This window comes from Mustelus asterias, chromosome 3 (assembly GCF_964213995.1).
Source record: "Mustelus asterias chromosome 3, sMusAst1.hap1.1, whole genome shotgun sequence".
Taxonomy (NCBI): Eukaryota; Metazoa; Chordata; class Chondrichthyes; order Carcharhiniformes; family Triakidae; genus Mustelus; species Mustelus asterias.
Window position 1 is genome coordinate 146,765,651 of NC_135803.1, and position 17,686 is coordinate 146,783,336.

The window sequence follows — 17,686 nt, forward strand, 5'->3', positions numbered from 1 at the left end:
TAGTGGATGCTGGAAATATTTTAGAAAGGTCAGCTATCTGAAACATTAACTATTACTCTTGCCACAGATGCTGCCTGACATGCAGAGTGCTTCCAGCATTTTCTGTTTTAATCTAACTGATGAGACATATTGAGAATACAAGTACGCACTGCCAAGTAAGCAAGCGCTGATTTGATCAGCCCTATCCAACCATTGCTGAGAAGCCATGCACCTTCTTGCTAAGAAAAATAAATCGGGTGAGGCGTGATTACTGGATTATCACCCCTCACCTCCCAGAGGCCGGCCAAAAAGGGGACTTTCCAAGGTGGTAAACCTTTCATCCCTTTATCAACAAAGACCCTGAAGGTGAACGATAATTCAAGCACAGATATATTTTTAAGTTAAACTATGTAACCTACAGATTCAAAGTTTGTCATAAAAGATGTGTATTTCACTATCTGACTGGCTCACTGAATAACTGGATTCAGTCATCCAGAAAACAGGTCAGATTCAACCAAATTTAGAGGGTATGTTGAGTTTGAAGTTTAGCTCTTTTCAGACTTTCATACTAAAGCCATTTGTCAATGCTGCTGTAAAACAAATTATGAGAAGGGAGCAAAACCAGACCTTGTGGGCTCTCCTCTCCTATCTGTGGAGATGCACTCAACTGATTGCTGATGAGGTTATGAAATCAGAGCTACATTCATTGGAATAGATTCAATTTTGGATATTTGAGTAGATACCAGAATAGATGAATGACACAAAGAAAAATTAGGTCAGGCTCAGTGTGCAGCACAGTAGTCAACAGATTACATGACTGATTTTAATTATTCTTTCATTGGTATCTTTAAATGGATCTTGTCTTCAGCACATTCATGTACACGAGATGAGAATATCTCCTTCTGCCTTGCACCATCACCCCTTTTGTCATTTAATTACTTTTGACCTCCAATCAAGAGCCAATGTTGTTCCCTTGTTTAAGGGAGGAAGCAGAGATAATCCAGGAAATTATAGGCTGGTGAGCCTGACATCAGTGGTGGGAAAGCTTTTGGAGAAGATACTGAAGGACAGGATATGCGCACATTTGGAAGAAAATTGACTAGTTAGTGACAGGCAGCATGGTTTTGTACGGGGAAGTTCATGTCTCACCAACTGTTTTTTGAGGAGGTGACAAAGATAATTGATGAGGGAAGGGCTGTGGATGCAGTTTATATGGACTTTAGTAAGGCATTTGACAAGGTCCCACATGGCAGACTGGTACAAAAACTAAAATCGCAGGGGATTCGGGGTGGGCTGGCTAGATGGATACAGAACTGTCTTGGTTATAGAAGACAGAGTAGCGGTCGAAGGATGTTTTTCAGAATGGAGATCTGTAGCTAGTGGTGTTCCGCAGGGATCAGTGTTGGGACCTCTGTTGTTTGTAGTATATATAAATGATCTGGAGGAAAATGTGGGGGGTCTGATTAGTAAGTTTGCGGATGACATCAAGATTGGTGGAGTTGTTGATAGTGCCGGGGATTGTCAGAGGATACAACAGGATACAGATAGCTTGGAGACTTGGGCACAGAAATGGCAGATGGAGTTTAATCCGAACTAATGCGAGGTGGTGCATTTTGGAGGATCAGGTTTAGGTGTGAATTATACTGTAAATGGCAGAACCCTTAGAAACATTACATGCAGAGGGATCTGGGCGTGCAGGTTCACAGTTCCCCAATTGTGATAACACAGCTGGCCAAAGTGATTAAGGCGGCATATGGCATGCTTGCCTTGTTCAGCAGAGGCACTGAGTACAAGAGTTGGGAAATCAAGTTGCAGCTACATAAAACCTTGGTTAGGCCACATTTGGAGTAGTGTGTGTAGTCCTAGTCACCACAATACCAGAAGGATGTAGAAGCTTTGGAGAGAGTGCAAAGAAGATTCACCAGGACACTGGCTGGTGTCGAGGTTGCTGGCTATGAGGAGAGGTTGAATAAACTAGGATTGTTTTCACTGGAAAGACAGAGGCTGAGGGGAGACCTGATAGAGGTCCACGAAATTATGGGAGACATAGACAGGGTGGATAGTCAGTGGCTTTTTCCAAGGGTGCAAGTGTCAGTTACAAGGGGGCACAGGTTCAAGATGAGGAGAAAGGTTAAGGGAGATGTGCGGGGGACGTTTTTTTACGCAAAGAGTGGTGGGTGCCTGGAACGCACTGCCAGAGGAGGTGATGGAAGCAGGCACATTAGCAACATTTAAGAGGCATCTGGATGGCTAAATGAATAGGGAGGAAATGTGGTCGGTGCAGACTCGATGGGCCGAATGGCCTCCTTCTGCACTGTAGGGTTTCTATGTTTCTATGAAATAGAGGGATACAGACTGAGTAAGGGCAGAAGGTTTTTTTAAATTTAGTTAGGGCATCATGATCGACACGGGCTTGGAGGACTGAAAAGCCTGTTCCTGTGCTGTACTTTTCTTTGTTCTTTGTAAGAGCCTTCTATTCTTGCCCTGTCTCACTTTCCATTAATTCCGTGATAGGTTAAAAACTGGAATCTTTCCAGCACCCAGGAAATTTTGGAATTTCTACCCAGACTGATTCTAAGTCTTGATCTCCAGTGCCTACATCATTTCTCACTATAGCACTGATCTTTTCCTGTACTAACAAAGCAACACAACCTTCTTTTACTTTCTGTCTGACCTTTTGAAACACTGAGTACCCTTGGATATACAATCCCCAAACCTGGTCTCCTCGTAACCATGTCTCAGCAATCGTCACCAAATCATACCTATTTTTTTTGATTTGCACTGTTAACACAATTTTATTCCGAATGCTTCGTGCACTCATATACAAAGCCTTTAAATTTGTTCTGGTATCAAATGTGAGCTTCCATGTTCTGTTCCTTCTTTTTGTTACCAGAAAATAATCAGCCTCATCACTCACCTGTACCCCTACCTTCTCCTTTAACTTTGATTTTCCATCACCTGAACCCTCCTCACCTACTATTTATCTTAAAGCCCTATCTAGTAGCTATATAGATTTCTGGAATGCATTGATTTGATAAAGTTCTACACGAAATTGATGGCAAAAGTGGAAGCGCAGATAACTGAAGGTTACCCTGTAATGTGTTTTGGTAACTGGTTAGAAGGTAGGAATGATGTGGAGATGCCAGCGTTGGATTGGGGTAAGCACAGTAAGAAGTCTCACAACACCAGGTTAAAGTTTGGTAGCACAAGGAGGAGGTAGGAAACAGTTCAGGAATAAAGGGAATAACTAATTGGGAGGATCTAGCAGTGTTCCCCAAGAATGAGTACTGGAGCCTCAGCATGTCATCATTTATATTAATGACTTGGATGAAGACTTTTATATTCAAGTTAGCAGAAAAAAGTAGGAGGTGCAGAAGTTTGTCTAGATGGGCTCAGAAAGTTACAAAGAACATAAGCTAAGTGGGTGGGCAAAACAATGGCTTTAATGATAACTGTTTCTGTCCACAGAGGCTCCACAACAACTTCACCATAAGTTACTCAGAACAGACTGTCAAATTCCAATAAATTTTCACTTACACCAACTTCAGAACTCTCAGAGTTCCGAAAATCTTGATTTCGACGATTACGACGATCATCATTAGAACTTCTGTGATCATAGTCCCGATCGGTACCCCTTGAGCTCCGGTCCCTCCGGTCTCTCAGTTCAACTCGGTCCTTGATCTGATCAGATCCATACCTGCCATTCCGTTCAGTTCTACTTATTCTGCAGAGACAGAGAAAGCTATGAGATAAAAGCACCGGACACACAAGAAACAAATAGACAAAGATGAAGTTTCAATGGCATATTTAAAATATATAAACACATAGCCCAATTGAACTGCTGACATAATTTGCAATGTTTATATCTGTAATTTGTAAAGTTTATAGGTAATTGAGTCATACACACCAGACGTCCAAACTCATTTCAATGCTCCCAGTTAGGGGTGCTAAAAACGGCCTATAGACACCTTGCACTGGGGGTTGGAGAGAGAGTTTAAAAAGAGATACAACCAGAACTCCACTTCTGATCACTATCTAGTTAATTTTAGTGATTATCTGGTTACCCATCATATGTGCAATTTCTATTTGGTTAGAAATTGCACAAAAGACAAATACCAGGTTGGACTGTAACGCTCCACAAGGAAAAAAAATCTAACTGCTCTATTGGTGACATTTGCAGAATGTCTACCTGAGGGGAATATCAGAGACCACCTTTAAACAGCAAACTAATAAAAAATTAATACTTTTGCAAGAGGATGGGAATAAACCTTTTAAACTAATAAAAGGATGACAAATACATACATCAGTTTTAAGTGTACACTATGGTGCCAGACACACTAAGTCAGCACATACAATGCACAACTGCATTATTCTACTGTTAAAGTAGTTATATGTTCAAGTCTGCATCATACAATGTACTGCTTTCTCGAAACCAATGCGTTTTCTTCTTATACAAGATCCATATACATAAGCTGCATCATTTGTGCGGTGTGACATCCAGACTTGAAGACTCGTTGATCTTGTATAGTTATATACAAGAACCAATGAAAGACAGCCATTAGCTATTACAATAAATTAAGACTCAAGCCCAATATTCTGAGGAGATCGTCAACATTTGTCTATCTTAAATGTACCAATGCTTCACAAGAACTCAGCACCTTGTCGAATTCAGAATGACTGACACATGATCCAAAGCAGTACAACTTGGAGAAAGTCTAGATGGAACACTTACAAAGGCTGCCAAACTTATTCTGAAGGTCAAGAGCTGACATGGCCTTCTAAATATGATTGCAGCCTTAACCTGGAAAGCTAGCCACGTTAATCAGTTGGAAATATAGCTATGCGTTGTTAAGCTTTCCTCCACAAAACTAGATGTATAATTAAATCAAACCATGAGAGCAACAGGGCTAAAACATCAAATGACCACTTCTGTTCTCAAATATAAGGAGACCTAACATTAGATGCCATACTGCAAAAAAGGACCGCAAGGAAAACTGGAGGGTGCCACAGTTGCCACTTTTCAATGATATTCAGAAGCCCTCATCACGGACTCGCTGCACAGGTCTCAACTATGCTATGAACCAATACCACATTGCATATTGTGAATGTGTAAGTGGTGAAATAAAAACTGGAAAAAGTTCAAAATAAAAACAAAGCAGGGAGGGACATTTTCAAACTGTCAGTGGGCTTTGAGAGACATCGTAGGTGTTCTAGTTATTCAACAGCCTGAGGGTCTGTATAGTGGAATTTGGGTCCTGATAGCTCAGAGTGAAATGAGCAGGAATTCTGATGTGTGGCACCCACATCTGTAAATGTAGGGGTGTTCTTGAGTGTCTAGATGTGGTGTATTATGCTTTAGAGCAAACAACTTGACAGTAGGTGTGCGTAAATGCATTCACATGGGAAACATCCATCATAAATGTGGTTTGTAAGAGTTCATAATGAGGAAAGATGACCAAAGATTTTGCAGACAAGAAGTACAAATGTAATATTATGTGCGGAACAGCAATTTATCTGTTGGTTACAATTATCAGAGCCACACACTATGATTAGCTTGAAAAAAACTACTTAACTATTCATTACTTTTTTTTGCTTCACTTTCCCAAGATGACAATACAGGTATGTCAGGAGCAAAAGGATAGTGAGGGATAAAATTGGTCCTCGTGAAGACCAGAGTGGTAGACTGTGTACGGAACCAAAAGAGATGGGGGAGATACTAAATGGTTTTTTTGCATCTGTATTTACTGAGGAAACGGGCATGGAGTCTACGGAAATAGGGCAAACAGGTAGGGAGGTCATGGAACCTTTACAGATTAAAGGGGAGGAGGTGCTTGCTGTCTTGAGGCAAATCAGAGTGGATAAATCCCCAGGACCGGACAGGGTATTCCCACGGACCTTGAGGGAAGCTAGTGTTGAACTTGCATGGCCCTGGCAGACATATTTAAAATGTCAGTATTCACGGGGGAGGTGCCGGATGATTGGAGGGTGGCTCATGTTGTTCTGTTGTTTAAAAAAGGTTCCAAAAGAAATCCAGGAAATCATAGGCCAGTAAGTTTGACGTCGGTGGCAGGCAAGTTATTGGAAGGTGTGATAAGGGATAGGATCTACAAATATTTGGATAGACAGGGACTTATTAGGGAGAGTCAACATGGCTTTGTGTGTGGTAGGTTATGTTTGATCAATCTATTAGTTTTTCGAGGAGGTTACCAGGAAAGTGGATGAAGGGAAGGCAGTGGATGTTGTCTACCTGGATTTCAGCAAGGCCTTTGACAAGGTCCCTCGTGGGAGGTTAGTTAGGAAGGTTCAGTCGCTGGGTATACATGGGGAGGTAGTAAATTGGATTAGACACTGGCTCAATGGAAGAAACCAGAGAGTGGTTGTGGAGGATTGCTTCTCTGAGTGGAGGCCTGTGACTAGTGGTGTGCCGCAGGGATCGGTGTTGGGTCCATTGTTGTTTGTCATCTATATCAATGATCTGGATGATAATGTGGTAAATTGGATCAGCAAATTTGCTGATGATACAAAGATTGGAGGTGTAGTGGACAGTGAGGAAGGTTTTCAAAGCTTGCAGAGGGATTTGGACCAACTAGAAAAATGGGCTGAAAAATGGCAAATGGAATTTAACGCAGACAAGTGTGAGATATTGCACTTTGGAAGGACAAACCAAAGTAGAACGTACAGGGTAAAGGTAGGACTCTGAAGAGTGCAGTTGAACAGAGGGATCTGGGAATACAGCTACAGAATTCCCTAAAAGTGACGTCACAGGTGGATAGGGTCGTAAAGAGTGCCTTTGGTACATTGGCCTTTATAAATCGGAGTATCGAGTATAAAAGTTGGAGTGTTATGGTAAGGTTATATAAGGCATTGGTGAGGCCGAATTTAGAGTATTGTGTACAGTTTTGGTCACCTAGTTACAGGAAGGGTGTAAATAAGGTTGAAAGAGTGCAGAGAAGGTTCACAAGGATGTTGCCGGGACTTGAGAAGCTGAGTTGCAGAGAGAGATTGAATAGGTTGGGACTTTATTCCCTGGAGCATAGAAGAATGAGGGAAGATTTGATAGAGGTGTATAAGATTTTGATGGGTATAGATAGAGTGAATGCAAGCAGGCTTTTTCCACTGAGGCTAGGGGAGAAAAAAACCAGAGGGCATGGGTTAAGGGTGAAAGGAGAAAAGTTTAAAGGGAATATTAGGGGGGGGGCTTCTTCACGCAGAGAGTGGTGGGAGTGTGAAATGGGCTGCCGGATAAAGTGGTAAATGTGGGGTCACTTTTAACATTTAAGAAAAACTTGGATGGGTTCATGGATGAGAGGGGTGTGGAGGGATATGGTCCAAGTGCAGGTCAGTGGGACTAGGCAAAAAATGGTTCGGCACAGACAAGAAGGGCCAAAGGGCCTGTTTCTGAGCTGTAATTTTCTATGGTTCTATAAGATCATGCACTGCTGGATTTCCAATCTTCAGTTTCACTTATTGAATTGTAAGGTTTCAAAACTACGATGAGGAACTCAAAGCCTGGAAACTCTGATCCAATTGACAAAAAAACAGCAGCGTCTTACTTTTAACTCAAATTCAAACACTTCAAGGTGCAGAATTTGTGCTGGCAGCTGAAATACATCTCCAAGTGAAACCCCGTGTCAAGGTTAAATGCTTCCTCGTCTCATTTCCACCAACCATACAACGTTCTTTAACCCCAAACTCCCAAGAACAACTTCTACCACACTACTACAAGACTCCATTTTGCCTCATAAACTAACAAGTCGATTCAGGATACTCACCTTTTATTGGAACCCATCCTTCAAAAGGACTCACACGTGAGAACAGCTTCAAAACAATGACCTGTGCTTATAACCTGGTTTAAAAAAAGATAAAGCAAATCAGCACTAACACACCAAGTTAAACTTAAGTTCAACATAAAAATCGCTAGTATTTTGCATCATAGCCTCAAGCTCCTGTTACTATGGAAAGCCACTGCATTTTATTTCGTTTTTCAGTGATTCTGTTCAGCCACTATGTTATAGACTTCCTTGCGTTAAAGTATATTTGAATGTAATTGAAGTTTGACAGAAAAATCTAGGTCTGCCTAAATGATCAAGTAAATGTACCATGTGGGGCACGGAGCCAGAAACCAGACAGTATCGGTATGATTTCTGACCCGTGGTGTATTAAAAGATCCATAGATGGACATGATGTCTTTAGGTCAAGCCCTCGCATACTGGGCTGAACAGGGTGAAGTAGTCACATTCACAATTCTTTTCAGGGAAGTTTTTCTTCAGAGTAGAGCATCCATAACTGCAGACAGAGGCTAAGCAGCTTCGGGATTACATACACATTTTTATATACTTTTACTGCAGATCAGCAAGCCATCAAATCAAAATTACATTGAGTTTTGACACTAATATATTGCCCAATCCCTCACCCCATTATCATCCGTTTTTGGACCATTCAGCTCCCTGATCAGGGTAGCTGTGGCAATACCAGTAAAAGTGCCTTCATTCCAAAAAAATAATATTCTTAATCCTTCAGAAGCTCCTTCGGTCCTGCAGTCCAAGAGATAACGATCCTTCTTTGTGTTTAGCACAGGCTATACAAGGGTGCCAATCTCAATACCTAACACACACAACATCTCTGCCTTTGTGTGCCTAGTATCCATATTCAGCTTGCTCCTTGGGTTCTATTAAACTTTTCCTAGTAGAAATACCTAATGCTAACTTTCCTAGTAGTATAACTTGTGCATCTCAAATGTTCTAATAGAGAGAGGCAAATCTTTACAACATACAGAAAGTAGTATTAAAGTAATTAAAGATATTAGCAGGACAAAGAACATATGAAACATCAAGAGTGCGTGGCAACCTGATGTGGTGACGAAAAGGAGAAACAATTTGTACTCTACTTCCCAGTATCCCACTAATACACATTGAGCTAAGACTTAATCAAACCACAATCAGAAATTTCAACACTCATACATTCTGAATATCTAACGGCTACTACAGAAGAGCTATATGTACTTCAGCACAAGTTCTATCAGATTGGTACAGTCAGTACATTCGAGGCAGAAATGTCTTGGGTTAAGCCCCACTCTCACTGCAGTAATACCACCCCCAGGGCAAAAGTGGTATTGGGGCCACTTTTCTTGATCTAGATTAATGGCTGGGTGTGGAAGGCACAATTTTAAACTTTGCAGATTACATAAAACCTGGAAATATTGAGAGCGCTAAGGGGTAATGGCAAGGGAATGGAGCTAGCTGAATTGTTCTTCAGACAGAGTGGGCAAAATGGCGTCTTTCTGTGCTGTAACCATTCTACGACCCCATGCACCCCGGACACTCTCCTCCACCTTCTTCCCTCGGGAAAAAGATACAAAAGTCTGAGAGCACGTACCAACCGACTCAAGTACAGCTTCTTCCCTGCCGCCATCAAACTTTTGAATGGACTTACCATATATTAAGCTGACCTTTCTCTAAACCCTAGATATAACTGTAACACTATATTCTGCACCCTCTCCTTTGCTTCTGCCCTATGTATTCTATGAACAATGTCTGTATAGCATGCAAGAAACAATACTTTTCACTGTACCCCAATACATGACAATAATAAATCAAAATATGTCAGTCAAGAGGTGTCATTGACAAGTCACGCAATTCGATTTCAGGTGAATGTAAAAAGTTCTATGATACATTCATAAGAGCATAAGAAATAGGAGCAGGAGTAGGCCATCTAGCCCCTCGAGCCTGCCCCGCCATTCAATAAGATCATGGCTGATCTGACGTGGATCAGTACCACTTACCCGCCTGATCCCCATAACCCTTAATTCCCTTACCGATCAGGAATCCATCCATCCGCGCTTTAAACATATTCAGCGAGGTAGCCTCCACCACCTCAGTGGGCAGAGAATTCCAGAGATTCACCACCCTCTGGGAGAAGAAGTTCCTCCTCAACTCTGTCTTAAACCGACCCCCCTTTATTTTGAGGCTGTGTCCTCTAGTTTTAACTTCCTTACTAAGTGGAAAGAATCTCTCCGCCTCCACCCTATCCAGCCCCCGCATTATCTTCTCAGTCTCCATAAGATCCCCCCTCATCCTTCTAAACTCCAACGAGTACAAACCCAATCTCCTCAGCCTCTCCTCATAATCCAAACCCCTCATCTCCGGTATCAACCTGGTCAACCTTCTCTGCACTCCCTCCAATGCCAATATATCCTTCCTCATATAAGGGGACCAATACTGCACACAGTATTCCAGCTGCGGCCTCACCAATGCCCTGTACAGGTCCATCAAGACATCCCTGCTTTTATATTCTATCCCCTTCGCAATATAGGCCAACATCCCATTTGCCTTCTTGATCACCTGTTGTACCTGCAGACTGGGCTTTTGCGTCTCATGCACAAGGACCCCCAGGTCCCTTTGCACGGTAGCATGTTTTAATTTGTTTCCATTGAGATAGTAATCCCATTTGTTATTATTTCCTCCAAAGTGTATAACCTCGCATTTCTCAACGTTATACTCCATTTGCCATATCCTCGCCCACTCACTCAGCCTGTCCAAATCTCTCTGCAGATCTTCTCCGTCCTCCACACGATTCACTTTTCCACTTATCTTTGTGTCGTCTGCAAACTTCGTTACCCTACACTCCGTCCCCTCCTCCAGATCATCTATATAAATGGTAAATAGTTGCGGCCCGAGTACCGATCCCTGCGGCACGCCACTAGTTACCTTCCTCCAACCGGAAAAACACCCATTTATTCCGACTCTTTGCTTCCTGTCGGATAGCCAGTCCCCAATCCACTTTAACACACTACCCCCAACTCCGTGTGCCCTAATCTTCTTCAGTAGCCTTTTATGGGGCACCTTATCAAACGCCTTTTGGAAATCCAAAAACACCGCATCCACCGGTTCTCCTCCATCAACCGCCCTAGTCACATCTTCATAAAAATCCAACATGTTCGTCAAGCACGACTTTCCCCTCATGAATCCATGCTGCGTCTGATTGATCGAACCATTTCTATCCAGATGCCCTGCTATCTCCTCTTTAATAATGGATTCCAGCATTTTCCCTACTACAGACGTTAAGTTGACCGGCCTATAGTTACCCGCCTTTTGTCTCCTTCCTTTTTTAAACAGCGGCGTAACATTAGCCGTTTTCCAATCAACCGGCACTACCCCAGAATGCAACGAGTTTTGATAAATAATCACTAACGCATCCACTATTACCTCTGACATTTCTTTCAATACCCTGGGATGCATTCCATCCGGACCCGGGGACTTATCCACCTTCAGTCCCATTAGTCTACCCAGCACTGCCTCTCTGGTAACATTAATTGTATTAAGTATTTCTCCTGCTGCCAACCCTCTATCGTTAATATTTGGCAAACTATTTGTGTCCTCCACCGTGAAGACCGACACAAAAAACTTATTTAAAGACTCAGCCATATCCTCATTTCCCACTATTAACTCCCCCCTCTCGTCCTCCAAGGGTCCAACATTCACTCTAGCCACTCTATTCCTTTTTATATATTTATAAAAACTTTTACTATCATTTTTTATATTAATTGCTAGCCTAGCTTCATAGTCTATCCTTCCTTTCTTTATCGCTTTCTTAGTCTCTCTTTGTTGTTTCTTAAATTTTTCCCAATCACTTGTTTCTCCACTATTTTTGGCCACTCTGTACGCAGCTGTTTTTATTTTAATACTCTCCTTTATTTCCTTCGTTATCCACGGCTGGTTCTCCCTTTTCTTACAATCCTTGTTTTTTGCTGGAATATATTTTTGCTGAGAACTGAAAAGGATCTCCTTAAAAATCCTCCACTGTTCCTCAGCTATCCTACCTGCCAGCCTGCTCTCCCAGTCTACCTTAGCTAATTCATCCCTCATCCTATCATATTTCCCTCTGTTCAAACAGAGGACACTGGTTTGGGACCAAACTTTCTCCTCTTCCATCTGAATCAGAAATTCGACCATATTGTGGTCACTAGACCCAAGAGGGTCCTTCACAATAAGATCCTTAATTCTACCTACCTCGTTACACAATACCAGATCCAAAATAGCTCGTTCCCTCGTCGGTTCCGTAACATGCTGTTCAAGGAAACTATCCCGACAGCATTCTAAGAACTCTTCCTCCATTCCACCCTTACCGACTTGAGTCTGCCAGTCAATGTGCATGTTGAAGTCCCCCATGATTATTGCCGTTCCGTTTTTACACGCATCCCTTATCTGCTTGTTTATAGCCCTCCCTACCTCAACATTATTATTTGGGGGCCTATATACCACACCTACTAGTGTCTTTCTCCCTCTACTATTCCTCATCTCTACCCATAATGATTCCACGTTTTGTTCCTCAGAGCCTATGTCATCCCTCAGTACTACCCTGATATTATCTCTTATTAATAGCGCGACCCCACCACCTTTTCCTTCCTGTCTATTCTTCCTAAACGCCTGATACCCCTGGATATTCATCTCCCAGTCCTGGTCACCTTTCAGCCACGTTTCTGTAATGGCCACTAGATCGTACCCACTCGTGCTGATTTGCACCATCAACTCATTTACCTTGTTCCGAATGCTTCGTGCATTCAGGCAAAGTGTCCTTATTCCAGCTTTTATCTGGACCCGCTTTGATGAGTCGCGAACACCCTCTCCCTCTACTCCCTTATCTAAATTACCGCCTTCATTCACTTGCACCCTCTCCTCTACCATTAATTTTGTAATTCCCCTTACCCCTGCATCCTCCACCCCATCAATTAGTTCCTTGATCCTAGTCAACTCTTCTAGCTCCCCTCCCCCCAACCTATCTAGTTTAAATTCTCCCCAGTAACCTTAGCCAACCTACCGGCCAGGATATTGGTCCCCGTGTGATTCAAGTTCCACCCGTTTTTTGTATACAGATCACCCCTGCCCCTAAAGAGGTCCCAATGGTCCAGGAACCTGAATCCCTGCCCCCTGCACCAGTCCCTCAGCCACACATTCATCTTCCACCTCACTCCATTCCTGCCCTCACCTTCCCGTGGCACAGGCAGTAATCCTGAGATTACTACCTTTGCTTTCCTCTTTCTCAGCTGTCTCCCTAATTCCCTGTACTCCCTTTTCATTACCCCTTCTCCCTTCCTACCCACATCAGCGGTACCAATATGTACCGCTACCTCAGGCTCCTCTCCCTCCCACCTCAGGATTTCCGGGACGCGACTAGCGACATCCTGGATCCCGGCCCCAGGGAGGCAGACCACCATGCGAGAATCCCGCCTACCTCCGCAGAAACGCCTGTCTGTCCCCTTCACCATCGAGTCCCCGATTAATACCACCTTCCTCCTCTTTTCCTTAGCCCTCTGAGTTACAGGGCTGGACTCCACTGCGGAGACACGGCCACTGCTGCTTCCCCCAGGCGGGCTGTCCCCCCCAGCAGTACTCAAGCAGGAGTACTTGTTGTGCAGGGGCAAATCCACTGGGGTGCTCTCAACCACCCTAGCCTTACCCTTCCTGGCCATCACCCACTTGGCCTCCTCCCGTTGCCCTGGTGTGACCACCTGATGATAGCTCTTGTCTATCACCTCCTCATTCTCCCTCATCAGCCTAAGATCCTCGAGCTGCAGTTCCAGCTCCCTAACACGGTCCCTCAGGAACCGCAGCTCGACACACCCCTCACAGATGTGGATGTCCGGGAGGCCAGATGCCTCCAGGACCTCCCACATCCTACACTGGGAACAACACACTGGTTTCACACTCATACTGGACACTTTATGTCAAGTAAGACAGTGAAAAGTTAATAAGAGTGTAAGGAAACAAAAACTCACCCCTGCTCGTCCAAGCCCTGTGAGCCAAAGCCCTGACAGCTCACTCAACTTCCCACTCACTCTGCTGCCCGCTACGATGCTGCCCGCTGTATACTTTGGTGCGCTTTTAAACCCTCCAAAAACTTCCCCAGGCCTCTCCTGGCCCGACTTCCGGTTTTGAAAAAAACCTCCGATTTTAAACCCAAAATTAACTGAAAAAATAAATAATTAATTAAAGTCAGAAAACCCACTCTCTTACCCTCAGCCTGCTCCTGGGAACAAATCCCTGATATTAACAACTGATATTAAACCCAAACAACTGAGATTAAACCCAGAACAACTGAGATTAAACCCAAACAACTGAGATTAAACCCAAAACAACTGAGATTAAACCTAAACAACTGAGATTAAACCCAAACAACTGAGATTAAACCCAGAACAACTGAGATTAAACCCAGAACAACTGAGATTAAACCCAGAACAACTGAGATTAAACCCAGAACAACTGAGATTAAACCCAGAACAACTGAGATTAAACCCAGAACAACTGAGATTAAACCCAAACAACTGAGATTAAACCCAAACAACTGAGATTAAACCCAAACAACTGAGATTAAATCCAAACAACTGAGATTAAATCCAAACAACTGAGATTAAATCCAAACAACTGAGATTAAATCCAAACAACTGAGATTAAATCCACAACAACTGAGATTAAACCCAAACAACTGAGATTAAACCCAAACAACTGAGATTAAATCCAAACAACTGAGATTAAATCCAAACAACTGAGATTAAATCCAAACAACTGAGATTAAATCCAAACAACTGAGATTAAATCCAAACAACTGATATTAAACCCAAACCACTGAGATTAAACCCAAAAGAGGGTTTAAAGAGGCATTGCTCATTATCCAGCCATCTTTCCTCTGGGCCCAACGTCCACAAGAAAAATCAACTATTGAATTCCATTTGCTATTCATTATTTTACACAAGTGTTTATTACATTTACCTACATAACAAAAAAAGTGCTTTAAAAGTATTCCATTGATAATAAAGCACATTGGCATTTCATGGGGGGGAGCACAGTAAGAAGTCACACAACACCAGGTTAAAGTCCAACATGTTTACATGGGAGGGGGGGGGTCATAGATAAATGTACTTTTTTTCTTTATAAAACGACGTTCCAACAATGTTAACTCATTAGATCAAAGATCTGCTCACCGATCATCCTTGTGATCAGACTCATCTATTGGCTCCTGGTCCAATGGCTATATTTTAAAATCTCATCCTCCTTTTCAAAATCCTCCATGGCTTCAAACCTTTCTACCTCTAACTTGCTTCAGTCTCACAACCCACTGAAAACTCTGCCCTCTTTACTATATTACAACAGTAACTACAAAATGTTTTAAACTGGCTGTAGGGCGCTTTGGAGCATCCTAAGGCTGTGGAAGATGTTACATAAATCTGAGTCTTTTTTGTACACTTCTCACTTTTCTTGCCTTCAGTCAAAATTCAGGTGCTTTCACCATTCAAAAACAAACCAAGTGTCTTCAATCTAGTCAAACATCCCAAGTAGCTTCACAGGCATGTGAACAAAACTAAACCCAAGACTGAGCCCACAGAGATATTAGGGTGGACCAAAAGCTTGATCAACGGGTTTTGAGAAAAGAGGCAAGGGAAAGCATTCCAGACCTTAAGGAAAGGTCATCAACCTGAAATATGAAGTGTTTCTCTCTCTATAGATACTGCTGGACTGGCGTATTCCCAGTCTTTTCTAGTTTTAAGCCTTGGTGGCTGTGCCTTCAGCCACCACGAATGGTGGAGCAACTGAAATCCAGAAACTCAAGGGGCACAAGCTGGAGGAGTCTAGACCTCTGAGGGTTTTGGGGCTGGAGGTTACACAGGTAGGGAGAAGTGAGAGTATGAAGACATTTGAAAACAAAGATGTAATGAGCAACTGGAGTAAACAGCAAAACTAAAACCCCTCTCATTTGAAGGTGCGCTGCTAAACCTACCTCTTTGATCACCCGTCCCAATATCTCTTCCTCTTTGCTAATTTCACTATTGTTTTTTTAAAATTGGAACCAAGTCAGCGGTTTAGAAAAAAAACAGCAAGTTAGGCTGCTCAAGTGAACAGAAGGGGAATTTTTGGAACATATTAAGTTGAATCTAAACAGGATAAAAGTTTAAAAACGAAAACAAAATGGTAGAAAACAGACAAGTGGAAATCTAAAAGGGGTTAATCTGAAACTGGAATAAGTAACACAGCGAAATCCTATGCCGAATAAACGAGAATGGAAGCTCCCCACTGCAAACTTGAAGATATATTTAACTCATTTAGCATTAGAAAACGACACAAATGGAAGATAAAGCTTGCAGAAGGATCTCACCCCCCTCCCTACAGGCCTTACCCGGTTAAAGCTGCTGAAACTTGGCGATCCTCAGCCGCCCGATTTTCCCCACCGAGCTCTCCGATACTTTGCAGAGTCCTTACCGCCGGCTGGAAAATTGGACACCCACTCCCCCCCGTCGCTGGTTCCGCCGCAGCAACAGCAACAATCTCGCCACCCAAACGCGCCTGGCCTGGCTTCACCGCCTGTCAACAGCCCCAACCGCCATTACACTCACACACACCCCCACACAGACAAGATGGCGACTGGCAGCAGCCTGGCCCGGCATGCACCCTGATTGCTTCAAACCCCAATTCACCCTTTGCATTCTGGGAATTGTAGTCCCATCGCCTCAAAACAAAATGGCGCCAGGCAGCCAGAGTTTGCATTGACATCGCGCCTTTTAACATACTCAGTTCAAGTTTATTCATCAAGTAGGCTTACATTAACACTGCACTGAAGTTACTGTGAAAATCAAACCCAAGGTTTGCACTGTTCGAAATTTAATTATTTTTTTAAGCTGTGCTGGGATGGCATGATGGTCATGATGTGGAGATGCCGGCGTTGGACTGGGGTGAACACAGTAAGAGTTTTAACAACACCAGGTTAAAGTCCAACAGGTTTATTTGGTAGCAAATACCATTAGTTTTCGGAGCACTGCTCCTTTGTCAGATGGAGTGGCCTGTTTGAGAGCACATCTGTGCCCTGTTTCAGAGCACATTTCCACTCCATCTGACGAAGGAGCAGCGCTCCGAAAGCTAATGGTATTTGCTACCACATAAACCTGTTGGACTTTAACCTGGTGTTGTTAAAACTCTTACTATGGCATGATGGCACAGTGCTCAGCACTGCAACCTCACAGCGCCAGGGTCCAGGGTTCAAATCTGGCCTCAGGTCACTGCTCACTATGTGGAGTTGGCACATTCTCCCCATGTCTGCATGGGTTTCCACTGGGTCCTCTGGTTTCCTCCCACAATCCAAAGATGTGCGGGTTAGGTTGATCAGCTATGATAAATTGACCCTTAGTGCCAGGGGGATTAGTAGGGTAAATGCATGGGGCTACAGGCATTGGGTGGGATTGTGGTGGTACAGACTCAATGGGCCAAATGGCCTCCCCTGTACTGTAAGGACTCTATTTTATTTTTGGATGTATTACTTTAATGTGATATTTGATCAATGAATATAGTAAAGGGGCAATAAAAGCAAACAAAAATACTGTGGATGCTGGAAATCTGAAATAAAACAAAAAATGCTGGAATAATTCCTGGGTTTCCGTCCACAGTCCAAAGACGTGTGGGTTAGGTTAATTGACTGAGCAAAATTGCCCCTTAGTGTCAGGGGGTTTGGCAGGGTAAATACATGCGGTTATAGGGATAGGGCCTGGGTGGGATTGTTGACAGTGCATGCTCAATGGGCTGAATGGCCTCCTTCTGCACTTTAGGGATTCTATGAACTCAGCAGGCCTGGCCAAATTAGTGGGGAGAAGCAGAGTTAACGTTTTGGATATATAAAAATAATGTAAGAAAGGGTCTCATCTGTACTTGTGTCTTGGTAGCACATT

General features: G+C 43.1%; 1 protein-coding gene across 2 annotated transcripts in view; it reads right to left on the reverse strand.

Moving 5' to 3' along the window:
* LOC144491704 (RNA-binding protein 5-like) overlaps positions 1-16,378 on the reverse strand; it is a 49,877-nt gene extending 33,499 nt beyond the window's left edge. For both annotated transcript variants that reach the window (XM_078209905.1, XM_078209904.1), the window contains exons 1-3: positions 16,147-16,378; positions 7,752-7,825; positions 3,517-3,703 (exon numbers count right to left, since the gene is read on the reverse strand). In XM_078209905.1, coding sequence (XP_078066031.1) covers positions 3,517-3,703; positions 7,752-7,768 — 204 coding nt within the window. In that variant the 5' untranslated portion in view covers positions 7,769-7,825; positions 16,147-16,378. The remainder of the gene's footprint in view (positions 1-3,516; positions 3,704-7,751; positions 7,826-16,146) is intronic.
* Positions 16,379-17,686: the final 1,308 nt, after the last annotated feature.